Raw genomic sequence first — 27,484 nt, 5'->3', positions numbered from 1 at the left:
TATCTCAGAGATGGATTAAAGGTAGATACAGGTCAAATAAGCCACACAGAATCAGAGTATCTCAAGCTGGAAGGACCCATAGAATCATCAAGTCCAGCTCCCTGCAGGCCTATCTAAAACTAAATTACATGAGCAACAACACTGTCCATTGTCACACCCGGCAGCCCATCCTGGGGACAATCACACTCGAGGACAGTGGTGAGAAGCCTTTAAACCAGCCTTTACAGCTTTCCCCAGGGCAGAGGGGAGCTCAGGGTGTTCCAGCCCCAACCCAAGCAGCAGCACAGGGTAACAAACCAGGCACTGTGCAAGGTGCTGCACCAATTCTGTGCTGGCAAAAAGTGAAAAGCACAGGGGCCTGGAGCTCTGAGGCTGATTCCAAGCTCCCCATCCATGGTGGGGGAAACAGGCTGCTGGAAGCACCTGTCCTCCCCAAAAAGCTCTAGGCAGGGAGATACATATGATGCTGTGGTAGGCTGCAGTCTGAGTACCTCAGCTCCATCATCTCCTTTTGTGTCAACACAGGGCAAAATCAGACAATTTCTATTCAGGTGACACCTTCTCATCAAATCCTGTTTGAAGATATATCTGCAAGCTCTGCTGCTGAAGTTAGAACACTTTTGGAACGAAACCATGAGACTGCTTCTTCCTTTCCCTTCCACCTTTTTGTTTGCCTTGATTTGGTAAAAGTGGAGCAATATAAATCTTTATGTATTTAACCTTCCATCTGTCGTTCAGTCAGACAGTGTGCAGCCTCCTGAGCTCCTGTGAATTAACTCAGCACTGCATCCACTGCCCTGGACCCTCACTGGTGTCACACAGGAGGAGGGAAGGGATTTTACACCTTTCTTTCCTGGGGAAGAGAAATCTCCTAGGAGCCAGCCAAGCAGGTTTTGCTGTAACAACAGGAAAATACCCCTATCAGTGAAATCTACCCTGCAAAAAGGAAGTCATTAATCCAAATTGTAACTCTGTGGCAGCTCATTGTCACTTCTGGCACTCAGCTGCATAGGAAAGGCCAGACAGTGCATGTGAAGTACCTGCCAGGATCACCATTGAATACTTTTTTCAGCTACTCATTTAATACTTTTTTATTGTGGACAAAACAGGGCCCATCTACCTGCAGTGCCTGGTAGATACAGAATAGCAAGAAGCTCTTCAGGCACTCTCTGACCAGTGAAAATATCTGATTTCCTTCCTGTTCATGGATGGCAGTGGACATCTGCACTGTTCTTTGACTAGCACAGATGGGAGAGATGCAGTTTGTTCTTTGGAGACCTTCTAGCAAGCCTAACAAAATAGGCGCCAATTATTATATTTTGTTTACTGCAGCAGAATTCACTAAGCTGCAAAGAAAAACTGCTCAGAAAGGGGATTTCATTGCACTAAGTGTTAGATCTAAGTTAGAGATCTGCAGTAATAGGTCAGTAATGTAGTCAGTCTCTCTGGAGGATTATTTCCTTCCTTGGAAGTGTATTTTCCAATCTTTTGTACATTTTCATCCCAGGGCAAAGTCTACTAAGAGAGACTATTCCTGCAAAAAGCAATTTACATGATCATCTATTTTCTATATTCCCTTCCTATTCTTTCAGTTATTTGTGCTTGGATAAGAAGCTTATATCCTCCCAGCCCAGTTTCCCTTTATCCTGCAGTCAATCTCATAATCCCATTCTTCTGATATCTTAGTTTCTTGCTGTCAAAATGATCATAACACAAGATTGGCAAGAGGTCCCTGTAGCCTGAGGCAAGTGAGGGAGAGCACAGGTTGGACACCATCAATCTCCTTCATTTTTCTTGCCCAGGACCAGCTAGGAAAGCACATGGAAATGGGGATATGAATTTCCTGCCTTGCAGCCACACAACTTCCCATGTGGAAAGTGTTTGAACCCACAGGCAGCTGCAGGTGGGAGGGTTGTGGGGCACTGTAGTACCACTGTAATACCAATTCTTCCAACAGGAATTTTTTCTCATCAGCTCTGTATTAGCCTCTTAGGTGAAATAACTGGTTTATCTGTTTAAATAGAAGAAAATGAATTTTAATAACTACTCAGCAAATACAGTCTATTTCCTAAATAAAATTTCTGAACTACTTCATGATGGCAATGAGAGTGGATGTTCTCCTTAGGAAAGAAAAAATGCAAGTAATATGGTAAGAATAATTATTTCATATGCAAAAAGTGGCTGTAATTTCAGAGATTTTATGTGAATGATTTCTATTTACCCAGAAAAAGTGGAGAACAATGCTTGATTTTACCACTGGCCTATGAAGAACAAGCAGGGAGGCTGATGCAGCTTCAGCTGTATCTTCAGGAATGGGTTGAGTTGAGGGTGTTCCCCCTACCCTGAATGTTTTTGTGGTATTTACAATAAAGCTGGGGGTTTTACTGACAGTTCCTCTCTTCAGGGACTGAACTTTATGTTTCCCTGCAGTTTTGGTGTGTCTGGTGCAGCTGTTTGAGCAGTGCAGGGCAGAGAAGTGATGCTGGATGGGAGCTGTGCTCACCTGTGTTTGATGGGGTGGGGAATGATCACCCAGTTTCTCACTTCAGGGTTTAAAGGGATGTCTGTGATTAATGGGGCAGATTCCTCAGTCCTGTTCTCTTCCCTTTGCACAGGAGGGACCAACCTCTGCCTCTCCTCATCCCCAGGTCCTGCAGCACCCCACAAGCTGGAAGAGCGAGGTGCCCGTGTCCTTGTCACTTGAAACACAATCCTGGAAACATCAATCTGAGGCAACCTGTGACACTTCTCACCACAACCTGGTGGTTGCCTCATGTTTCCAAGACTTTTTCATTTGTTATTCACCTACGTGCATGAAACTGTGCAGACAAATTGTACCACTCCAAATCTGGTCAAGAACTGTTGAATTTGGATTTCTTTTGTAGCTGACGACTTTCAGTGTTATTTTTTTTTCCTAAGTATGTTCCTTAGAAGTATTAGATGATGAGTCTTTGGAAACCAAATGTTTTCTTGAAATTTCTGAAATTCCAAGTCTCCAAATGTTATATATGAGGAGGAAGAGAGGGTGAGTGGAGTCAGATAAATTCTTCCCACTATTGGAGTCATGGCATAAAAACAAACATGTTCCTGCAGGTTTTTAATCAGATATCAAAACAACATTAATTCATCAGAATAGCAAGGGCTCCATCAGAGCTGCTGTGGACTTCTCAAAGCACTGTCTAGACAGACAAAACGTGCTGTGAGACAAGTCCAGTTGAAAACTTCTCCCAGCAAAACCAGCTGTGTTCGTGATGTTAAAGGCTCAAGGTACCCCAAAAACACCAGGGAAACTATGGAAAGTTTATTGTTTGCAAACCAAGAGACAATTACCCTTCTGCTAGGTCAACGAAAAGTGTTTGGCTGTCCTGCTGAGGAGGATGTCAGGACAATCAGAGAGCAAGACAGACTGCACAGTCTGGGGAGCCTTTGCTGTTGCTGCTCCCTGCAAGGAGTGATGATCAATGAGAAACACCTGCATTACCCTGGAATATTTTCACTGGCTGCATGCAAACAACAGCTGCTCTACCAATTATACAATGAAAAAACCCTCTAATTTTGGATGCTTAAGATCTGCAGTTTCTACCTGAAGACCAAATCCAACCCTAGGAGGCTCACATGGAGGACACTGCCCAGTCCAGGCAGAGTGGGATCCCTGGAATCATCCTTTTACAATTTAGATCCTACACTTCCACAGATCCTCATCATCTTACAATTCAGATCCTACACCACCACAGAGAGGGGGACACTCAGTTGTGACCAAGGACTGTGCTAAGTTTTGCCCTCAGTCATCTCAGGGCCATCGTGTCCCTTGGGCAGTCAGGTCTGGAGATCAAGAGAAAGAGGAAATTCTCATTCACACATGGCAGAAAACAGCTGGGGAAAGGTAAGAGCCACAGAGAACCAAAAGGATAAAAAAATCCCACATGGAAACATAGTAAAATTGAAAGAAAACCAGTGACAATGGGCACAGTAATGGCTCCCTGTGGCCAATATATTACAACAAAGAAAAATCACTATGAGGGTAGGCCCAGAGACTCGAAAATTAAATCAGAGAATCAAGAAATCATTAATATTACCTTCCCCCCCCCTTTTTTTTTTAATTTCAGGGAGAGCATGGTTTCCTTTAAAAATCTTACTTTCTAATCAATTTCCCAGGTTTAATATTTTAATTTGGGTTCCCTCACAAAATCACACTTTCCTATTAAAAAGTAGGAAATGTGAAAAGGATATTGAAATGTGAAAAGGATATTGAAATGTGAAAAGGATACCTCTACACTGAATTTGGGAGGTGTAAGGAGGTTCTGATTTTGTGCATTTTCCAAGTGCAGATTCCTGGAAGGGCAGAACAAAGTGACAGAGCTGCCTGCCAGCCAGGAGGCCTTCTTTCAGAAGAGCTCCAAAATCTCAAAAAAGCTCCAAAAAAGATTTCTACCAGTAATTTTGCACAGTATGAAATCTCCTGCCTTCACAGCACATGGCTGGGCTTGTGGCTTTCACAGACTTCTCTTGTAGAAGCCCCATGACTCAGAAGTGGGACAAACCCCCACATTTCATTAAAGAAACGGGAGGATTTAGCAGCAGTGGGCCCAGTTACATCTCCACAATGAAAGCCATGCCCTGCAAGGTGGGAGGTGCTGACACGCACACACTTCACTGCTGTCCTAAAAAGTGACCCATTTCATCTGCCAGCGCCTGCTCCTGGGCCCCAGAGTGTCCTCAATGGTCAGCCCCTCCCCTTGGGTCTGTGGCTGAGCTGTGGGTAATTCTGCACCTTTCTTAATGCTTCCAAAATTCCCATGGAGATATCATGTTACAGTTACTGCAGCTACCAGAGATCTGGGGAGGGACTTGGGACAAGGGCGTGGAGTGATAGGACAAGGGATAATGGCTTTAAACTGAAAAATGAGAGATTTATATTAGATATAAGAAAGAAATTTTACACTGTGAGGGTGGTGAGGCACTGGGAGAGGTTTCTCAGAGAAGTTGTGACTGTTCCATCCCTGGAAGAATTCAAGGCCAGGTTGGAAGGGGCTTGGAGCAACCTAGGATAGTGATGGTGTCCACTCATGTCCATGGCAGGGGGGTTGGAATGAGATGAGCTTTAAGGTCCCTTCCAACATAGACCACTCTTTGATTCCAAGACAATGAATCCCAGAACTGACCAAAATGGAAGAAAATATATTTTAGGTAGAAGATAATTAAAGGAACAGCAGATTTGATTCATATTCAATTAGAACTAATTTAAACATGATTCTGGCTAAGAATGACCCAAACAAAACAGGAAAAAAAATTAACACATGAATCTGGAGTCAAGGAAATAGAACAAAAGGGACTTAAATAGTAGCAAAGAAGCAAAAATAGTAAGAGAGATGAAAAATCAATAGGTTTGGTTCTCCTTTCCCTTGTATTGTTTGCAATAATATAAAAATGATGAAATAGATCTATTTCTATTGGAGATTCTCCTCAGTAAGTGTGGGTCAGTCAGTTTATTGAATTTAAAGAAGTTTAACACAGTAAGACACAGATGAATGGAATTTCAGAAAGATGAAGAAATGTGGAATGGTAGCAGGAGACCAAAGGCAGGAATTCCCTTTGTAAGGAATTTCTTACTGTTCAATAAGACTCCAAAAAGCAGGAAACTGGTATCTGACCCTGTGTGCTACATTTATTTTCCATATGCATTATTCAGCATTTTTCCTTGAGAAGCCACAGACTGTGTTGCCACACATGTGCTGGGTGGAGAATCCAGATATGAATGTGCACTGTACATGAAAAAATAAATTCCAGTGTCTCTTAAATATCATACACCTGCTAAGAAGGTTAAGTCTGTCATGACTCACTGGTTGTTTCACATATTCTTTTTAACAAGATATTTCTAGAGGCAACTGTAAGAATGAACAGCTCACTGCTTATTTTTGGTGAAGGAAAAAAAGTATTTGTAACTGGATTTTTTTAGAAAAAAAGTGCAAGATGTTTAGGAGTCGTGAACAATGTATTAATTTTGTACCACCTGGTCTATTTTAGCATTAAAACCTTGCCTTTCCCTGAGCACATGTTAGGAATAATTCTGTTGTCATTACCCTTTCAGTGACATCCAGACAACTTGCACTGTGACATTAATAAAAAGAGACACATTTAGTTGTACCTACCTTTGCACACTCTTGCCCAATTAAATTTGACTCAGTGCCTTCTAGATTTTAATAACTACCCAGTTATTAGCAAGAACTTAACCACTGACAAACCCCTACTTACACTACTAATCAAGGACACATGTAGGACAGAAAGTGGGCAGGCTGACCTTACTCATGCCTGCCACACCAACAGGGCTGCAGTTTTCCAAATAATAACTTAGCTCCCCTTTGATCCCCTGGAATGAAACCAAATCTCAGCAAGGAATCCACTAGAATCTTCACAAGTAAAATATCTGTGAGAACATAAAACATACATATGGTGTATCTTATTAAAAATATTCCACCGTGTCAGTAGTTCCTACAATGGAGTCAACGCTTAAACAATGGTTTTAGAGAAATATCTTTGATTTGGAAACACAATTAGAACAAAAGGCATGAGGATGGTTTACAAAGAGTTGGGTCAATTGAAGTAATGTATTGTCATTCTTCTTCCTTCATATTTCCAAGACACCTCACACCCATAAATGTTAATGGAAGAAATGGAAGATAGTTTTGTGTTCCCCTATACCCATGCCTACAGAAGAGCACTAGCATTGTTAACAGATTTTATTTCTCTCTGATATATCCCAGTGACTAATTTATAGATCAAGAAGCAATATTTATAATTCTACTGATGAAAATCTGCACCAAATGCCAAAATCTGTCACAGTCCACTAATGAATCTGCTTTGGACTACTGCTTTGGGAATTCCTTATGTCACTAATAAATTAAAAAAAAAAAAAAGTTTTAGTCCACTTTTTGTTTTCAGCCTCCTTTGAGCTTCATCAGAAGCAAAAGCTCACTCCTCTTATGTATGCCAACTCCTACTGGGATTTGAGCTAGCTGTGTTTTCAAATATCTACCTTTCTGTGGATGAATATTGCAGGGAAAAAATTGCCAGATTTTAGTATATATTCAACACAAACACCATGTAATACCTTGAAAACACACTTGTCCCCCTAAGATGCAAGCTCAGATTTAGTCACCAAGTGCCAACACTCAACTCTTCAGAAGAAACAACTGAGCCTGTAGCAGATACAGACTCTCATAAATCTGAAGTGACAGAAAGAAGCAGATTACTTTTTAGAAGAAGGTTTTGAAAGTAGTCACTCCTACTTATTTTCAGGTGCATTTCCTTCACATATCTGGGGGGAAGCAGCCCTAAACCTCCCAGATTTGAATAGATTCCACTCAATCTACCATAGAATGACATCTTGAAAACCCAGCAGTCTTTGATGGCCCACCACAAATACAGTGAGATTAATTTCCCCAGACTTTTTAGCACCAGCATCCAGTGTTATACATGTAGTAAATATGTATAAATAACTATATATATATAATTATTTATACGTATATTATAAATAACTATAATTTATTTTATTGGGTGGGATATATCCACCCAATAAAATAAATTATAGTTATTTATATGGGTGCTGATAAATCATACAGCTTTTAAAGCCTGGAGTGTCAGGCAAAAGCTTTGTATTTCAAAGCTTTGTAACCCACAAGAGGATGGAGGCTTTCCATCTCTACTAGGAGCCATCAGAGGCAACTGGACTGATTGATGGTTGGTGTCAGGATTTATTTTTTTGAAGCATCAGATGATGCCATCTGCTTCTGGTGGACATTTCTTTAACCCTGAGGATGTTTAATACTTAAGCAGACATAGCCAGATTCTTGCCCAAAAGCATCGACTACCTGAGTGCTCTGCTTCCCAGGCACTTCTCAAGAAAGGCTGGATAATGGGGAATACAAATGGCTAAAATTGCTTTGGGACACACAGAGTGTTCAGGTAGCTGGCATGGAAATGATGGAGGGAGAAGCTGGGAATGTGCTGGGGTTTATCTGCCTCCCTTGGAGGTTTGAGCTCGGCAGCATCACACCAAATATTCCCACTGCCAGATGAGTAGGAGCAAGAAGGACAGCAGTGACATGCTGACAGTTGCTCTGACACCACTTTCTTTGTACCCCCAGCTGAGCTTATTGATGGATTTTGGGCTGCTCTCCTGCAGACCCACATGTGACTCAGGAGAGGAAACTCGCCTCCCTTACATAAGTGCCCGAGCTGATGAGACAGACTCAAACGACACTTTCACTCCTCACTAAGGATCCCTTGGGCTCCCTGGCTTCTTCTGGACCCTCAAACTCTCCTTGTTGCCAGTATTTCCTAGCTCTCATTATGGCTCCTGCAGCTTTCTGATCAATCCTCCTCCTCCCTGGTGCCCCATGTGCCCTTCGCTCGCTGCTTTGCAGATTTTGTCTGTCCTGACGATGACTGCTCCTGACGTGCCTATTCCTGCCTGTTTATCTGCTGGCCCTCTCAGCTGATGTAACCAAAACACAAATGCAGATTTCCAGAATGTTGGGAGCTGCTGAAAGAGCAGATAAGGTGAGCAGCATCATGAGCAATGGGGTGCAGAGAGAGAGGAGGGAAGGGAGTGTTTGTGTGAGACTTGGGACAACCTGAGCTCTCTTCAAATCTCCTGTGGCTTCCCTGCTCCTTGCAAAAAGCTGTTTTTCCACAGGTTTCACATAGTTGCACTTTATCCTCTCTTCCTTCCATTGTGCAAGAAGTGGAACCTATGGACCCCAAGGAGAGTATGTGCTTAGAGGCAGAAGTACAACATGTAAAGCTTGAGGACACTGCAGACCTCTACTGTGATTCAAAAATTAAAAATCTAAACCATAAATGTTGTAATTTGGGCTGTAATACCTTCTTCCCAAACTTGCTTTAATTTCCAGCAAGCAGATCTTATCTAGTTTGATTTGCAATTAGAAGGCACACAATATTTTAAAATTGCACTTCATTTCTATTAATAATTAGATTCAATACAAATACTACATATTCCTCCAAGGAGATTAACCTTTATTCACACGGTGGACGTCCTCAGTGGCCCCCATGAGTAAGTCATGTTTGTCATTAAATGCAAAAATAATTACTTGATTCATGGCAGCAAGTCTTGCTGGAACCCTTGAGTTAAACATTTCTCTAGGGATAGAAAGTAAAACCCACAAAAATGGGGCTTTGGTATTCTATATTTGTATATAATTTGAAAAGAAAATAAGGAGATACCTGGAAGAGGGCTATCATATGTCATCAGAGTTCCATTTGCATTCATTTCTTGGCAAAGGTTGTCTGAATTAAAGAGGCCTTGTACTTTTTGGGGTAAAATAGCCCTTCATCACCCTTTAAAAAGTTTTATAGTCTTGAAATTCCGTGGTTTAATGCTTCCTGTCTTTTAAAAGCGTTGGGGTTTTGATGTATCTTCCCTCAGTGACAGCCCTATCATGTCAGGCAGAAATACAAATCTCCATCTGAAGACCACCTTTGACCATCCTAATGTTTTGGTTGTCTGAGCTCTTGAAATGTAAAATCGTAATCCACTTTTACCCAGGCCTGTAAGATGCTATTTTGCTATTACTTCTGGTTTTACCACAAGGGATAATGATAGTTCTCTGTACCCATTTCATTTAAACAAAGAGAAAATCTGACATTACCATAAGCCTCTTTCAAGCCCAGACGTGATCTGCTGAGAAATCTGCAGTGATGGAGAAGCATCAGCATTGAGTGAGACAGGACTTTATGGATACTCCTACACTAATAAATTAAATGTGTTCAGGGATATTTTCTGGCACTGAGGGCAAATGCAAAAGAACATCTCAATCTGTGTTATTAAACTTCTTCATACTCTGCACTGATCACAATATTCCAGCTGGGATAGACCTGCACAGCTCCCATACAGCTGATGGATTCCCACAGGGTGGGCTACCAGTTCTCCTTCACAGGTGGCCACACAGACTCACTCTTACGTTCCTCATTTAGAGATTGTGGTGCTCAATTATTGAAACTCAGTAATTAATTCTAGAAAAGGGTTTATACAGAAGCAAAGCCCCTGTGTTGAAGACGATGCAATCCAAATATAAGCCCTGTCTCACACATTTCAGCACTACACATTGCTGCTGCACAAGCACACACAAAGCTGCCTCTTTTGTGTTTTTTTATCTGTTTTCTTCATTCTAAACATTGAACTAAAGGCAACTTTAGCAAACAAAACAAAAAAAAAGTATTAGACACATGGGACCCAGTGACACCTTATATTGCTTAGGCTCTGTTATTTAGGAAAGTGATTCAGGGCAGGGAATTGCTGTGAATTTCTTCTCATAGATTAAGCTTCACATAAAGCTGTAGCCATTTCTCTTCCCCACCCAAACAATCCTCCCAATCCCAAATCTCTCTCTTGCACATCTGTCAGGCCAGGATCTGTGCTAATTGACCCTTCATCTTTCTTGCCTTTCTCCTCCTTCTAAGCCATTATTCCCATCCAGGTTGCATTGGTGGTGCTCAGGACAATGTTCTCATGGTCAGAAGGGAGACTCTTGTAAATGAACAGGATGAAGTGGAAGCACCCAGAAGTTCTGCATTGCTCCCATTCATAGAATCATCTCCTGCCTTGGGTTGGAAGGGACCTTAAAAATCACCTGTTTTCAACCCCTCTGCACTGGGCATAAAACCTTCCAGTAGACCAGGCTGGTCAAAACCCTGTAACTTGATTTTTCTTTCTTGCCCAGCTGCAGAACTGTGTCTGTCAGAACAGCTCTGGTAACACATTTTATCAACAGATTTTGTCTGTTCAAGAGGGAAATGGGGGTGAATGACTCCTAATGAGGTTCTGTTGTCTGACCAGCTTGAAAATCCATTGATTTTAACCTGATGGAGGTTTGGTGGGACTTTCCCAGAACACCTCTTCAAGTATCCTTTCCTATATGGAATTGTAGAAAAGGCATGTAGGCAGGCACAAACCTCTTCCATCCAAGAATGTGACATTTCCATATTTCTACCTGTCTCACGAGCCAAATTATAACAGAAAAAACATCCATAAATACTTCCTGAGATGTGGAAGCAGAAGAGAAAGACAAGTTTCAGCCACATTTGACTTTTCAGAGAAAAGTTTCCACTGAGTTTAACCAAAGTGGTCACTTCAAATCTCATCCAAACCCTGCTGAGCAGCTCTGCTGCCAGGCACTGAAATTACCATAGGAAAAAACAGGACCAGAAGGTCCTCTTGGGTCAACATATCAAGCCACATGGGGATTTCTACAGCTGTTTGCCTCCTAGGATGTCAGGGACAGAAATACGTAGTTTTAGGGGCTATTCAGCCTGATATATTTAGATTTTTTGGGTGGTAAGATATTTTATGACTTCACAGACTCCATTAACCAGATCTGACTATAAAGGCACCTCCATGTAATTATTTCAGATGCAGATGTTCACAGTGACTGATACATATGCTCTCAAGCATTTTCTGCTGGTAAGCTACTGGATCATAACATAAATATTTTAACAGGGCTGAGTGCATGACCTTACACTTTATATTTCATAATTCCATGCATCATGCATTAATTCAATAATGGTTATGCAATCCTGCCTACAGGACAGTGTGATACCCTAGAAATTGGTTGTGATTTCTACCTTAGTGTTCTCAAAAAATGTCATCAATATTTTTCTGAGTGAATGGACAGCAGGGAAAAAAAAAAGAAAAAGGCTGGGACTGATCCTAAAGGAGGAATTCCATTCTTATATTCTGCTTTTAAGGAAAATTCTTAAGGTATCACTTTCCTGGTTGCAGACCCTACATGCTCACATGCTTGTGGCTCCAGCAATGCAAGAACCACCAAGGAAATGCAGCAGTGATTTGCCAGCTTGTGGTGGGTTGGGGAACAGGGGTGGATGTGCCATGGATGAGCTGGGATGTGTGAATGGGACAGAGGTGAGGGAACAGCAGCCCAGAACTCAGCCCTGAGGGCCAGTTAATGCACTGCAGCTCTGTGGGTTGAACACTTAGAGATGCTTTTTGGCTCCTGCAGCCCAGCTGGAGCAGGAGCAGAGAGAGCGAGCGCATTTCAGGCTGTCCCTCCCTTGGTGGCACATCAGGAGAGGCTGGCAGGATCCATCCTTCACCCTGGTGGCCACCAGAGGGTAAAAGTGTGGCTTGGCCAGCGTATGTCACACACACCCAGTGAGCCTGGGAGGTTGTGCTGCCTGTGATGGAAGTGTCACTTTTATTCATGCACGTTGTTAGCACCCTGTCACAGACATATTTTCTGAAAAATCCTTCTGCTAGGATTTTTCTCCTGAGAAGCTGAGAGGCCTCAGAAACGAAATGTAAACAATGATTATCTGATTGCTTGGAATATGGTCTGGAGGTTCCTTGCCAACAGGTGCATCTTTGACTGTTTCCATGTGGATTGTTTCTACTTGATGACCAATCAACAAGTCCAGCTGTGTCAGGACTCTGCTCAGTCACAGGATTTTATTATTCATTCTTTTCTAGTCTTCTGATGTCTCCTTTCTCTTTTCTTTAGTATAGTTCTAATATATCATTCTCTTTTAATATAATATATATCATAAAATAATCGATCAGCCTTCTGAAATGTGCAGCCAAGATTCTCATCTCTTCCCTCATCCTGGGGACCCACAAACACCACCACAGCACCCAGCACACACAGCTGTCCCCTGAGAAATGGCTGGTGTCACATTGACTCTGGCCAGAGCAGGGGGCACCAGGGCCTGCCTCCTGTCCCTAATTCTCCTACATCATCTCAATAATTCCTGTCTTGGTGATTTTCCTTGTTCACCTCAGTAACATAAGTATACATTAAAAACATGTTAAACCCTTTTGAAAACTTAACAAAAAGCGTAATTATTCACTTAGCTGTTTCAGAAGCTCTCTCTTACAAATGAGGAAGAAATTCTTATCATCTGTCTGGTTTGGCTTTACCTTCTAAAGCAGCCTCAGTGACTCTAAAATGCCACCTGCCAGTAGGAGCACAGCTTTATTGTGCAAAAAGCAGTAACACTGCACATCATTTTCCAACTATTTTGTAAAGTTTAGCTCCTTGAAGATGATTCACTCACCAGCTGACCAGACTTAAATATAGTTTCGTGTGGCATTTCACACAAATTGTCCCAGACATTTTCAGGATATATGAATACAACCCAAACACTAAGGATATACTAAAATTCCTTTCAACAACTGGACTGCTCTATAACACAGTGTTGCCCAGGGCACTTACTAAGTTTCCTGGCTCTTCACCATTCCTTTGAATTTTCATGTTAGTGAGGCTGGATAAGACCTGCAAACCAATCACTGAACATACCACAGAATTGCAGTGGCTGTAACAATTTCAACACCAGTTTGCAGACTTTACAGGAGTTCAGGTGCAAGTTTGCTCCACAATCCTCAGACTTGCAGTTGGGAAAGAGACCACAGACATCACCATAAGGCAGATGTGACAGATAAAAGTATTTAATTTAGATGCATGTACAGATATGCTACACCAAGATTTTCTCCAAGCCTCCAGATACCATGGAAGAATTTAGAGTCCAAATGAGATACAGCCTCAGGATAATATTCTTTATCAGAACTGACTCCTGAAACTCAGAGGAGGAAAAAGGATCTCAACAAGTTAAAAGAGAGACTTTGCTGGCACGGATGGCAATGGAGTTACAGGTAAAAGTTTTTGCACATGAGTATTTTTACTTGAAAGGGCTTGTGGTGCTTTTAAGCTACCAGAACTTTTGGGTCTGGTGATGTTATGAGAGTGAGTTGGTGAGTTCAATCCACTCTTACTGAAGAAAGCAACAATTTTTATGGTGCCAGAGGTGTAAGATGACCTCCTCTCTACCTGCTAATCGACATCATGAAATCCCCATGTTGGCATTGGATGAGTCTCATGATTCACAATCTGCTGTTCTTTCACTTATAAATAATTTCCTTCTTTTTTTTTCTATGAGGAATTATTCCTCTTTATCAGTCTTTGCCACATCCTTACGGAACTGTTGGCTGAAAAGAGTAAAGCTAGTGATTTTCTCTTTCAGCTGACCAATAACTTCAGCTTCTCCATGCAGAGTTTTTCAATATCTTTTTACATCTGGGACAGTCTCTTTTTTTGAGCTCTGAAGGTTAAATATACGTAGATAATGTTAATGCAGTCTCTGCTGAGACAGATTTCATACTTAGCAGAACTTGTGCACACTAATGAGTGTTAATATCTAAGGGTATCAGATGTTGCTAATTCACATCTCTTAATAATCCATGAATATTTCAAATGTTAACATTTTCCCCAGAATTAAACACATATTATTTCCAGCTTTCATCATCATACACAGAACACATTGCTTAATGGCAGGGGGAAATTAACTTTCTAGAGCTCAGGCTAAACTCTCCTAAAAGATATAATAAATAATGGGTTTTTTCCTAAATAAAGAAAGTAATATTCTGCCCCTGCTCTTCTAATCAAATGTAATTAAAAAAAATTTATAGAAATGGTAAGTCATAGAAAAAAATGTAAATAATTTCTCACTTTCTGAGTAATTACAGTTTAGTCTTTAGACTTTTATTTTAAAAAACCCCTTAAAAATATACTTTGCTTTTGCAATCGATATTTTCATGTGAAAATAACTGTTAAAATTTAAGGTAATGTAAACAAAGCAACACACTTTGCTTTTTTACAAGCTTTTTCAAGAACTTTTCTACCCCAGCAGCCGAGTACCAAAATATTGGGTACTTAAAAGCAAAACAACCAATAAAAGCAAACAACTTTTCTTTTTTTTCTTTTTCTTTTTTTTTCCTACAGCAGCATCTACTATTAAATAACTCACTACATAAACAGTAAGGCCATTAGAGCCACAATGTCAAAGATGCTCTGTAAGCTGAACAGGCAAAACATTTCCACAATGACTGAAAGCCAGCAAAGCGCTCCTTAAGATGTCAACAGGGAAATATAACTCAGTCTTAATAGGTTCAGAGCTTATGTAAGCCATGCTTATGGGATAGTCTATTAAAAAACCAGCAAGTGAGCCAGTGACATTACTGTAAACAAAACCTGCAGTTTCCTAAAACATGTAGGCTAAGGACATTCAAAACTCCTCTCAAAGACACTGTGCTGTGATATGGTGTGTGTGTTCTGGGCCAGAAGTGAAGGGAAATATAAATATATAAAATTGAAAGGAAAAATAAATATTCCAAAACAGGGATAGTTGAAGTGATACTCACACCTGCACAGAAAAGAGATCAGGAAATCCTTCAGCCCCATGAACAGCATAAAATATAAAATCACTGTGATCAACCTATGTACCTTTCTTCTAGGAAAACATCTGCTCTTCTGAAAAAACCCAGCAAGTCCTCATTTCCAACTAGCCAACTAGTAATGCAACTTTGGGATAGGAGCAAATCTGTCTTGGTGACAACTCGGTTCATTGAATTAAAATTGTAGAGCAATGTGAGATTTGCCACTTCTGGATTAAGAAACGGTACATTTGCACATGCCCACCAGGAAAGGAAGAAAACAAAAAACCCAAAACATCTTGAGAACTCACCACCAGGTTTCCTATCACCATGACCAACAAGAAGACGAGAAGGCACAGTGGCTGCCCAGCTACTTCCATGCAGTCCCACATGGTCTCGATCCACTCTCCACACAAAATTCGGAAGATGATGAGGAACGAGTGGAAGAAGTCGTTCATGTGCCACCGTGGCAGGTTGCCAGTGGTGCTTATCTTCTTCACATTGTCCAGGTAGCTTTTCCCAAAAAGCTGCATTCCTACCACGGCAAAGATGAAGACGATGATGGCCAGCACGAGAGTGAGGTTACCGAGGGCACCCACTGAGTTTCCAATGATTTTAATGAGCGTATTTAAGGTCGGCCAGGACTTTGCCAACTTGAAGACTCTCAGCTGTGAACAGAACATAAACAACAGTGTCAGCTCACAGAAGCACCAGCCATTTCAGCCAATGAATTATTCAAGTGAGTAAAACGTGAAAGATGTTAAATGCCGCAGTGCGTGTGGTACAAGGTGATTTTAGCCATACTTCCTGTTAACCTCATTACTTCTATTAATAAAACATCACTTAGGCTTCTCAGATGAGAATTAAGTTTTCCTGAGCTATGCTCTGCCTGGTTAGATAGACATGGTTTTAATGGCACATTCCCCCACTGGTGGGGAAAGGATGGCAGAAGGACATCTATTTCTTAGTATTTTCTTTTGTGTTGCTTTTCCTCCTCAAAATAAACATCCTGGCAGGCATCTGGAGGGAGGGATTTCAGGTTTGGTCCCACAATGAGAGAAGGGATTCCTCTGTGCTTCAGAGCAAGTCTCAGTCAGATGTTATTAGCTGTTAGCTCCCAGGGTGAAAATCACCTCTGTGCTGAGGATCCCGCAGTCTGTGCACAGCCCACGGCCCACTTAAGACCTATTTTAAGGATGTAAATGGTGCCTAGCCCTTGTGCTGTGTTTTCAACTGAAGGTCTAAATTAAGCCCTATTGAAGCAGGATTGCTCCAAAAAACTGGAGGGAGACAGGAGAGTGATGGAAAATTTACGCTTTTGAGCAATGCAGAGAATTTTTGGGAAAAAAACAAATATTTTCTTCTGGTAAATGTAACCATAAGGCCTTATTTTCCCAATCTTAAAAATTTTGAAGCCATATCATGGCCAGAATAATTAGCATGGACATCCTGGTACATGAAGTGCAACACAAATGCCAAGCTGGCAAGGAAAGTACTTTTCTGTTCCAGAATGTCGCCAGCCTCTCATTAATAGGACACCACTGTCCCCTGCTTAACAAAGGAGCTGACAGCTCAGGAGTTCCCGTGAAAGACAGATGCTATGTTATGCTGATCAGTTCTAGAAAAAAAAACAACAACCTCTCTCTGAATAATTAAAAAAAAATTCATTTTCTTTTGACAACATCTAAAAGAACAGTGGCATGTTTATAACATAATTTAGGAATAACAGCTCCTAAAACAACAAGATATCAGCTCTTGCATTTCTTGGGCTATCAATTTTCTACTGTCTGTGCTAACAGGTGCACAGGTATAAAATGGCAGATCTTTATTACAAATTGGAATTCAAATATTTTAAGTGTGCTGCAAGTACCTGGCACAGCTAGAAAGAATCAAATTATGTTCTCATTTACCCTGATGTAAATCTGGAACAATTCCATTTATCCCACAGTAATTAGTGTCACATACTGTTCACCAGCTTGCAGCAATTATAGGCAGATGCATTTTTAAGAAAATATGTTGCATTCATGTCAGAGTTTATATGTAATTAAAAAAAGATGGTTAAGAACAGAATAAGACCATTACCAGTCGAAAGGAGCGCAAAACTGACAGGTTTCCCATGCTGGACAAACCCAGTTCCATCAGGCTTAGAATAACAATTATGCTGTCAAAAATATTCCAGCCCTGTTGGAAATAGTAGTAGGGGTCAAGGGCAATTACTTTGAAGATCATTTCTGCTGTAAAAATCCCAGTGAAGACCTGCAGAAAGAAAATATGAAGTCAAACAAACCTTTTAAGCACAACTCCTTGGTTGTGGAGTTTCCACTGTCACAGGTAAACCCAGCAGAAAGTCACACACATTCAAACAAATACTTGCTTTTTTTGTGGCTGACTCTTTATCTGTATTACAATTTTGTCTAGTCTTTTCACAATAATACCTGGTACTGCTGTAAACTTATAATGACATCTGACTTCAGGATCTGGATTGGAACATACATTTCTATCTCCTTCCATCATCTGAATAATCATAGTAGTTAAAAAAAAAAGAAAAAAGGTATAAAAGTGTCTTTTATAAGGGTTAAATCTATATATTTCAGTGGAGAAAGCTAAGTGAATGGAGAGTGTTAAGAGCTGTTTGTGTTGCAGTGTATCTGGTGTTTAATCCCTTTTTATTTTCTTATTATCAATAGAAGGGCAATGCACGACTCCAGTTATTCTGAGGTTATTGCTGGCAGCAAAGACGATTAGAAACTCTAATTTGAGTCTTGGTGAGTTTGTTTTGTTTTTTTTTTTTTTACAAATAGTCACAGCAATTTTCTTCTCGTTGCATCTTGGGAACACATTGGTTATTTATGACCCAGTTCAAATGTCATATGGTGGAGCTTCTAATTGGAACATTTTTCTTTAAAACAACATATAAATATACCTATGAGGCAGAGGGAGCAGGGAAAGGAAGGCTGCTGACAGCAAATTCACTTTTAATAGATTCCTGTAAAGCATCCCAGAGAATCAGATTTTGTACTTTTGCGTGTCCTGCTTAAGTAATGTTTTAAATGCATAGTGCAATGCTACAATCAACTTAAAATGACAAAATGTGGGCACCAAGTTTGTCATATAATGTTTTATTTTAATGTCACATCCTAGTACAAGCTGCACAGAGCTTTGTGTTTCTGGAAAATTCTGGAATTTCTGAAACAGAAATAGATACATTTGCAGAAATGGATATCTTTAAAATTAAAATACACATTTTTTTTGTGAAACAATCAGCAGTAATGCACTTTGTTGGTTAAAATAGAGGGGGAAATCCAGAGGTCACGTATCACTAATATACAGACAAAGAGAAATGTTTTCCTTCCAAGAAGTTGAATATTTGCAACATTAGCCCAGCAAAACTGATCAACTCTGAGCAACAGAGATGAAACACCCACTAAGACATGAAAGGCAAACAGTAAAATCATGCAATTATGATATTAAAAAATAAAAATAAATTATCATAGCCTGAATTTGAGGAGTGCTTGGCTTTGCTCTGTAATGCTTCAGGAATTAATTGTTCCAATTTGCCATTTTACACAATTCCTTATGGAAAATACCTTCTGTTTCCCCTCAGGAAAATGATATCTTGGATTGCAGCAATACCTTGGGACGGAGCAACTTCCCATCACCACCTCATATCAAGAACACAGCAAACAACCTGTCTCATATTTCTAATTAGCAAAGAACTTCTGAGTCACAGGGGTTAGAGATACCAAAGATTCCCACCATAATGCTCAAATTTTTCCTGGGACAGAGAGCAAGACAAAACTGGATGTCTGTGAAATTCTATCCAGGGGACTGCCTCAAAAAAAAACTACAAGACCACGCTGCACACATTATGCAACCCTCTTGCTGAGAAAATGACTCAGGAGGATCACTTTCTTTGCCTGAATCATTTTAATCAATAGCCTTCTGAGAAGGAAATGTCACAGCAAGGCAGCAAAATGTCTGAGCCTTCCTGAAGGCATCAGCAGTTATGTGTGTGTGTATGTACCAGCCACAAATTCCACACAGCACCTGCTCCACTGCACCTGCACAAGGGGCTGGGTGCTTCTTGTGATAAAGGCTGGAAAGAAAACAAACAGCTTAACATCCCACTGGTGCTAAATATGACACTGCTGATGTGGAGCACTTTGTCTCAAAAAAAAACCAACAAACCAAACCCTTTTATCTGTCGTTTCAGCCATTTAGGCTTTAATGTTGCATAATGGTACCTCAGCTTCTAAAGGAAAACAGAAATTGAGGGAGTTCTTGCCCTCTCCACTCATTTTTTAAGTGGTAGCACTGTGTGGGCAGATGAACTCTGTACACGTGCTCAGCTGGCCTTCTGATCATGTTTGAAAATGTTCATCCCTGTAAGGGATGAGCTAAAGGGGCCTGAAAGTAGCAGATGCTGAATGAAGTAGATGGACAATCCCAGCAGGAGAGCCTCAGTGACTGGCAGACCCAGAGAAAGAAAATCCATATTCCATTTTTCTTCTCTCATTTCTCTCAGAAACATTTGCTCAGAGTAAAAAAAAAAAAAAAAAAGCCAAATACCTGCCCTGTTTAATATTTCCCCTGTTTAATGCTAGCATAATCACTCAAAGAGGGTTAGATGTAATGGGAAGACAGCCAGCCAGCCAGTGTGGGGGCAGAGGGGGGGCTGCCAGTCTGCAGCTCAGGGGATGCAGTCACCTGGCAGCCTGCCCTGGAGCTGGGACTCCCTTCCCTTTCACAGGGAATTGCAAAAAATGTCAATTTTCATTACAAATGACTTTGCAAAATCTTCCATGAAATGGAGTTACCTTTCTCTGACCTGCTCTGCTCACAATTAATCCAGTTATGCAGGGGTTTAGTAAAGCTGGTGAGGGTGAGCTGAGACAGGCTGGGCTCTCACAAACCCAGACTCCTGGGATCTCAGGAGAAGAGGAGCCCCAAGCCATCAGCCTGCTACATAAAATGCAGGCAGGCTGTTTTGCTTACTTTACACTTTAGCACAAGGAAGAGAAATAGCTCTAGGCAGTGCTAAGAAACACACAGTGAGATTTTTCTTCTCTTTTTTTTTGGGCAAAATTTTGCAAAATTTGCTTTGTAAAATTTCTCTCTCTGGAAAAGGAAAAAAAAAAAAAGGCATCTCTCTGCAAAATATCCCTGTTTGCAAAAATTCCTGTCTCTACTGAGTGTCTAATTTCCTGATGGCACCTGGCACAGCCCTGCTCAGCCCTGGCAGGTCTACAGGAGCTGTGCTGGCAGGAGGGGAGCCAAGGGCTAAAGTTTCACTGCCTGTGGTCTGCAAAGGGGGAAGCTGATCTGCCAAAAGCAGAGTGAGGAGCAGACACCTTGACTATCCCAAGAGCCAGAGAGGGAAGTGGAGGCTTTGCCACCTGCTTTGATGGATGCAGAGGAATTTTTTCAAGTCATCTTAGAAGGCCACAAATTGTTGAGCAACAACAAGGAATGTTGGCTGCAAAGTGAAGCTGGGTACAGTCCTGTAAGATGATTTCCAAGCTGTCCTTATCTACTGCTTTCTGCAGAGGGCAAGAGCATGGGTTTGGAGCAAGAGAGACCCAAACAGATTTCTGCTTAGCACAGCAACAGAAGGAGATTTTCCAAGACACATCAGCTGAAAAGCTGGAGACAGGTCCCACAGCCTAGGGGAATAACCTCAACCTGCCCATGGAAGGCCAGAGCTAGAAGTAACAAGGACCAGGGTAAAGAAAAAAAATCTATATGTTATATCCCATATTCTAGGACTGATACAAAATGCCTGGTTATTCCTACTACCCACTCAAACCTGCCAGAATGAGAAGCTTCTCACTAAAGGCAGGTGCCACACCTGCAGTGTCTCTGTGTGCTCCCACTGTGGTCAATGGCTACTGCATCACAGCCCTACAGGCCACTGTTCACCTTATCCAAAAGTAAATGTCACTGCAACATCACATTGATGGGGCTTGGAACTGTCCATTACTTTCCACTGACGTTAAAAGGAGACAAAGACAACTGGCACAGACTCCTACACTGTAAATACCTCAAATTAGGTGACATTAATCCAGCTTTGAGATACTGCAGCCTCTGTTTTTACAGAAATAAAGGGCCTTTTTAAGCTCTGCTGTGAGCTCCTCAAATGCAAACTTAGCAGCATCCACTTTCCAGATTCTCCAGATCACTTTTGTTCCTATAGGATATCTCTGCTGCTGCCATTACATTTTAGGGGCAATCCCACCAGGCCATAGCTAGGTGGCTGTGCCTTTTCTAATTCAGACTCTTCTACAATTAAAAGGATTCTAAACATTAAGTCTGAAAACAGTAACACATGGCAACTTTTAAACATAACTCAAAGAAAGATGATTAAAGAGAAAGACTCCATTTTGTTGTAACTGCAGAATTTTAGTGGCCCCCTGGGTCACAAATTGTATCACACTGCCCTTGGAAAGGCTTTTCTGCTGTCCCTGCAGCTTGACTGTGGACTGTCCCTCTGCTTTGCTTTGGACAAGTGTGGTCTCTGCTTGCTTTGCATCTCTACACCCCCCTGCTCTGGTTTGCACATTAAATCTCCTCTCAAAGCACTGGCTCTGCTTTGCTCCCTGTCCCCTCTGCCCCAGGGTTTTCACAGGACCCAGCACATGTAGAAGATGCACAACAACACCTTCTAGCATAGATATCAACCCATGATCAAACACAACTCCATTCCCCTCCAAGATCTTGCCTTGCTTTTTTTTCTTTCTGTAAGTTTCTGTTTTAACATAAAAGCCACTATTAGTCACCAAGAACTTCTGCCTTATGGGTGCTTTACCAGCAAACCTGAATAAAGCTCATTAACCTTTCTCTTATTTCCTTAAACAGATATCTATCAGGAAGAGCCCAAAACCATGGCTTTAATGGTTACTAATAACATCAGAATATGTTAGCTTGATAAAAATAGACACTTGTTCCTCATTCAGTTCTCTTCAGAAAGAGGTGGCTGTGAGGACTTGCTTGACAAAGGCAAAGCAATGCTGGCAGTTATCAAAGTGGGACATTCCCATGGCCAAAACTTTAAAAAGCAGGAAATTGACCCCTCAGGTGGCACTTCAAGTTCAGGCTGACTTACCAAATTGCCTATGTAGAGCATGTGCTCAAACTCCTTGGTCATCTTGTAGTGCTCCAGGGCCATGAAGAGCGTGTTCAGCACAATGCACAGGGTGATGGTGAGGTCAGTAAACGGGTCCATGACCACAAACTTGACAAATTTCTTGATTAAAAGCCAAAGTGGGCAGCAATCCCAAATGAGGAATTTAACAGCAAAGTGGTTCCAGCAGGGAGGACATTTCTGGTGTGATTCCTCAAGCTCTAAGTCACAAGCAGCAAAGTCACAGTCAATTCACACTGAGTTATACGACAAGGGAACACTTAAAATTACTCATTACACAGAGGAAGGCCCACAAATTACCCCAAACTTTTTTCAAAGATAAAAATATTCCTGTCCTAACAGGCTGGCAAATTACACACTTTGGGGTTTTAGCCAGTTGACCTGCACTTAGCAGACAGTGACCTGTTCTGAAAGTACAAACCTTTTAAAAGTGTCATAGGCAAAAAGTGAGAATCACACTAAATATGTGAAGTCTAGTATTATATATAGGCTTGGATTCTTACTCTATTTTCCATTTTGCCAATTTCAAATGGATAAGAACACACTATCTTCATTTAACTTAGATTGGAATATCTAATTTTCATTCCCTGCTCACATTTCCAAAGTATCTTAAATAATACCTTTTAAAGTAGATAAGAGATGAAAGAGCTTAAATCCAATATTTAAAGCTTATTTAAGTACTTGAGAACCAGAGTATCACTAGCTGTCAACAGAGTTTCTGTCCTTGATGTGCAATCCAAAACAGCATTAAACACCTGATTTTTCTGAAAAGCCCACTGAAAAAATCAGGGAGCACAGTTTCAAAATGCTACTAAAAATGTGCTTTTTAAAAGTGGTCTTAAAATATTGCCTGTAATACAACTTTTACATGCTCATTTTACCTATGCAAAAAGAACTGAAATAGCTTCATAAGTATAATTTGTGTTAAATCGTGAAAAAAAGAAAAGTCCAAAAAGAGACAGTTAATGGCTAAATGACAATGAACAGCAGAATTGCTTAATGCCTTCCTTTTCTGATTCCTTTATGGGCATGGAATGCTGTATTATGGTTTTAGTCTATATAATTAGAAGCTGCACTGATAACAGGAAAGATTCAGCCAAGGCTGTTATTTCAATCAGTTCATAAACAGCCTCCTCTCCCAAGGCAGGAAGCATTTGGGACAAGGAGAAATGGCTCCAAGATGTGCCAGGGGAGTTTCAGATTGGATATTGGGAAAAAAAAAATCTCTTCACTGAAGGAGTGGTTAAGCACAGATGGAGTCCCCATCCCTGGAAATGTTCAAAAACTGAGTGGACGTGGCACTTTGCAATATGGTTTGGTGGGCATGGGGGTATTCAGTCAAAGGTTGGATTTGCTGATCTTGGAGAATTTTTCCTCAGATTCTCTGAATGTTTACCCACTTTTCTTCAAAGGACAACAGAACTGTGGTATTAGGTGTCTTCCATCAAGCTTTCAAAATACCCTATGGTGTCCTACCTGCAGAGGTTTTGCACACACGTCTACACTGCTCTGAGATCTTTGGGAAATCAAATTGCTCCCAAGAAATTACCCTTTCCAGCCTCCAAAGAGAGGGTTTACAAGTAAACCCTAAAATTATTTGAGAACCATGGATTTCAATGCAATTTTTTTTTAAATTTGCCTCTGAAAGCAATAAAGGGTTTAGGGCAGTCAATTCCTTAAGGATCTAATTTTCCAGGTAAATCTAGAACACATGGATCTATATCCTTATTCTTCACGACATAAGCCCCTTTAAGTCTAGGTTGCTGCTAAAGGGCTGGTTTCACACTCTTCAGCCTCAGCCACATGTTATTTCTCTGTCCTTTTGCCAGCTTTTGTGCTCCTGGACCTTCTGGGTGAGCTGGTTCTGCTTGTTGATCTAGCTGAAAACCAATCACACAAAGTGCAGGAACACAGGGAAGGAGCAGGGTATGACTGTTGTCTTTTGGCAGTGATGTGGCATTAAAATGGTTTAAATCAATTAATAATCCACACCCTTTCCCAGTAAATATGATATTTGGAAAACACAAGATATTTAATTTTCTTTCTAATATCTGCAAAAGAAAAAGTAAAATTAGCCGCTGTTTTTTCTGCTACTGTAAAAATGATCAGAAAAATACAACCAGTATTGTGATGGTTTTCCTCTTATTTTTAAATTTAAACAGAAATAGGTCCTTTCTTGTCTGCAAGGCTTTGTAATGTCTGGGAAAAACAGACAGTTGTTGACTGCCCAAGAGCTAAGAGCAAAAACCAAATAAGTAAAGGGGAAGGGATTTCTGGTCTGGCTGTTTCAAGGTTTGGCACAAATCTTACAGACATGAATATGGTTAAATCCTGTGATATATTTTATTCTGATCTGACATTCCTTGTTAACAAGTACTCAGTTTCAATGACTAATCAAAGTCTGGGAGTTAGGAAATCTTTAATAGGGATTCTTCTCCACAGAATCATGGAATCATTTAGGTTGGAAAAGACATTTAAGATCACTGATTCCAGTTGTTATCCCTTGACTGCCAAATTCAACACTAAACCACATTCCTGAGTGCTATGTCCTCTGAGTTATCCTAGCCTGGATGGTCTCTATCTCTGTGGTATAAAGGAATAGAAAAATACAATTAAATAAACAAGAACTCCAGAAGTCCAAACCTTTTAGACATTCTTAACACATTACAAAGAGCAAATCAGTCACAAAGCTAATTGCTAAAAACCCCACAGAAAACAAATAAAACCCTTGCAGAGTACATTAAACACTGGAATACACCAAAGCAATTATTTCCCTATTTAGAACACAGCTCTTTATTCATTCAAACACTAATATATCTTCTGGCCACAATACTGCTGAATATAACCATGGGGAGGGTAAAAAGCTGAGGAAGAGGAAGGGCTTTGTGGTTTCACACTGGGCAATGTCCAGGTCCTGTCTGTAAGGTGAGTCCCTGTGCATCAGTCATACAGAGAATCCACAATTTCCCTTGCTACTGTGTTCTTGACTGACATTTCTCTGTGCTCTTATGTGCTACCTCCTCTCTCATCCCTGTTTGTGCAAGAAGACATGAGAAATTGTAGGAAGCCCTTTCATGCTACAAGTCAAAAGATTGGGAATGTGAGGGTCTTGCTCTGAGTTGTCCTGCTGTCAATAAATTTGCAAGAGGAACATGCAAAGTTCCTGCCTGTGGAAACCCAGAGGAGGAAAATTCTCCTGCAGCTCGTGAGAAGAGCAGTTCTTGAGAAATATTGGAAAAAGTTGTTGAGAAATATTTGTGTGGTTAAAGCATCCTTTGAGCATCCTCAAATTTTGTGGTGGGACTCAAACACACACCACACTGCAGTGTCCCTGTTGTGAGAGACTTTGAGACTTTGGGACTTTCCTCCCTGACAATTTGGAGATTCTGCACGTGCCAGGCTTTCCATCAGCCCCAGAGAGATGAGGCACCAGCACATGTACAGTCAGTCACCCAAAACCAGGCTGGTGCTCTGCTACCCTGCACTCCAGCGAGCCCTGTGCCCATCTAACACCACAACAGCACAAAATCTTAAATCTTACAGCTCCAATTCTAACTATATGGCATTTTCTCTGGATTTTTACAAGTCCATGGGTAAGATAAGGATTGTGCTGCCTCTGTTATAGGGATTGCAATAACAACCCTTTGTTCCTTCTTTCAAAACGATATCAGGGCATTTTGTGTCACTTTTTCCCTGCCTTTTAACACAGAGATGATTTTGAGCTGGGAAACTGAGGAGGTCTCTTACCTTCCAGGGCACTGGTGATGATGCTGACAGCACTCACTGCCCTCTGTCTCTGAAAGGGCTCCTCTGAGTGGTCCACTGAGGGCCGGTGGGGCATTAAAAGCTGTTTCTTGCTTGCCTCGTCCGAGGGGGAGGTCTGTTCAAAGGAACACACTGGATCAGCACAGTAAATCCAAGGCAGATACTTGGGCAGAAATTTCAAAACTGCCTAAGCGTTAATTTTGTCATCTGAAGAGTCTAAAGCTCACTGACTTCTGAGTTAGAGGCATGCTGGTGGGGCACAGTTTTGAAAATGGCACTTCGAGCAATTTTGGAGAATTTGCTCTGCCCTTCACCTTCATGTAAGCTGTGGGTGAAAATAAAGGAAGGCTTACAATGCCAGAGGAATAGCAGTGCTACATTTCCATGCTCTTTTCTTGTGAAAGAAGGCCTGCTTAATTACATTAATTAATCCATTATTTCTGAAATGTGTTAAGTATTTAATTATACAGCTAGAAAAGGAAAAGGGCGTGGGTAACAGCTCCATTGCAGACCTCTGATATCACACCAAACAAACTGACTCCCCAACACATGTTTTTCCTTGTTCTGAAACACTGCCAAATCTCAGGAACATATTGTCATTGTGGTGATCTTTGGTGTTATGGATTCTGAAGCTCCATAATTAGGGGAGAGACTTTGCTTTCTTTTTCTCAGGAAAAAATAAATAACCTAACCCTTGTTCTCATGTTTCTCAAGGAAAAAAAAATCCCAAAGAAATCAAATACCAGAAAAACAGAACTCCCAAACTGTCTTTGTTTAATGTCTCATTTTAAATTAGTTTTATGCTTGTTGTAGGCTTGGGTTTCTGAAGTCAGACAGAAATACAGTATAGCTGACGACACACACTGCATGAAACACTTCATTTTGTCAGCTCATAGGAGCAAGATGTTAAGGCTTTTATTATTACAAGCTCCTACTTCATATAGAGAACAAATCCCACTTGGTTTACTCCTCCAGATCCCACACAAGTGGAAAGAAAAGTGTTTGAGGTGCAAGAATCTGGAAAAGCCAGGTTTAATATCATTCTCTGTAAAAGACCTCCTGGTTGAGACCCTCAGTTTCCCAAAATAAATGTTTAACAGCCCCTGCCCTGGTCATCAATCATCCAGACACTGTATAACAAGACAGGTGTAGAAGGATGGATCCTAATGGCTCTTGTGTTATAGCTCAAGGAAACAGGAAATAAGAAGAAATCCCTACAAAGATGAGAACCTCTGGTTTATTCAGATATCAGAGTAGCTGCTTTAGTTTTCTCCATGGAAAAATGAGCTACAGGAATTAGATTCAGTCTTCTGGATCTTCTCATCACTTGGGTCTGAAAT

The 27,484-nt window shown here is 40.9% G+C and overlaps 1 protein-coding gene across 2 annotated transcripts in view; it reads right to left on the bottom strand.

Moving 5' to 3' along the window:
- The window catches only part of LOC136557178 (sodium channel protein type 5 subunit alpha-like), a 177,022-nt gene that overhangs the window by 81,906 nt on the left and 67,632 nt on the right, over positions 1 to 27,484 (bottom strand). For both annotated transcript variants that reach the window (XM_066550788.1, XM_066550798.1), the window contains exons 12-15: positions 26,127 to 26,259; positions 22,341 to 22,579; positions 17,321 to 17,494; positions 15,550 to 15,906 (exon numbers count right to left, since the gene is read on the bottom strand). In XM_066550788.1, coding sequence (XP_066406885.1) covers positions 15,550 to 15,906; positions 17,321 to 17,494; positions 22,341 to 22,579; positions 26,127 to 26,259 — 903 coding nt within the window. The remainder of the gene's footprint in view (positions 1 to 15,549; positions 15,907 to 17,320; positions 17,495 to 22,340; positions 22,580 to 26,126; positions 26,260 to 27,484) is intronic.

Source organism: Molothrus aeneus, chromosome 1 (assembly GCF_037042795.1).
Source record: "Molothrus aeneus isolate 106 chromosome 1, BPBGC_Maene_1.0, whole genome shotgun sequence".
NCBI lineage: Eukaryota > Metazoa > Chordata > Aves > Passeriformes > Icteridae > Molothrus > Molothrus aeneus.
The sequence above is the reverse complement of the archived record's forward strand: the minus strand, read 5'-3'. Positions and strand labels throughout refer to the sequence as shown.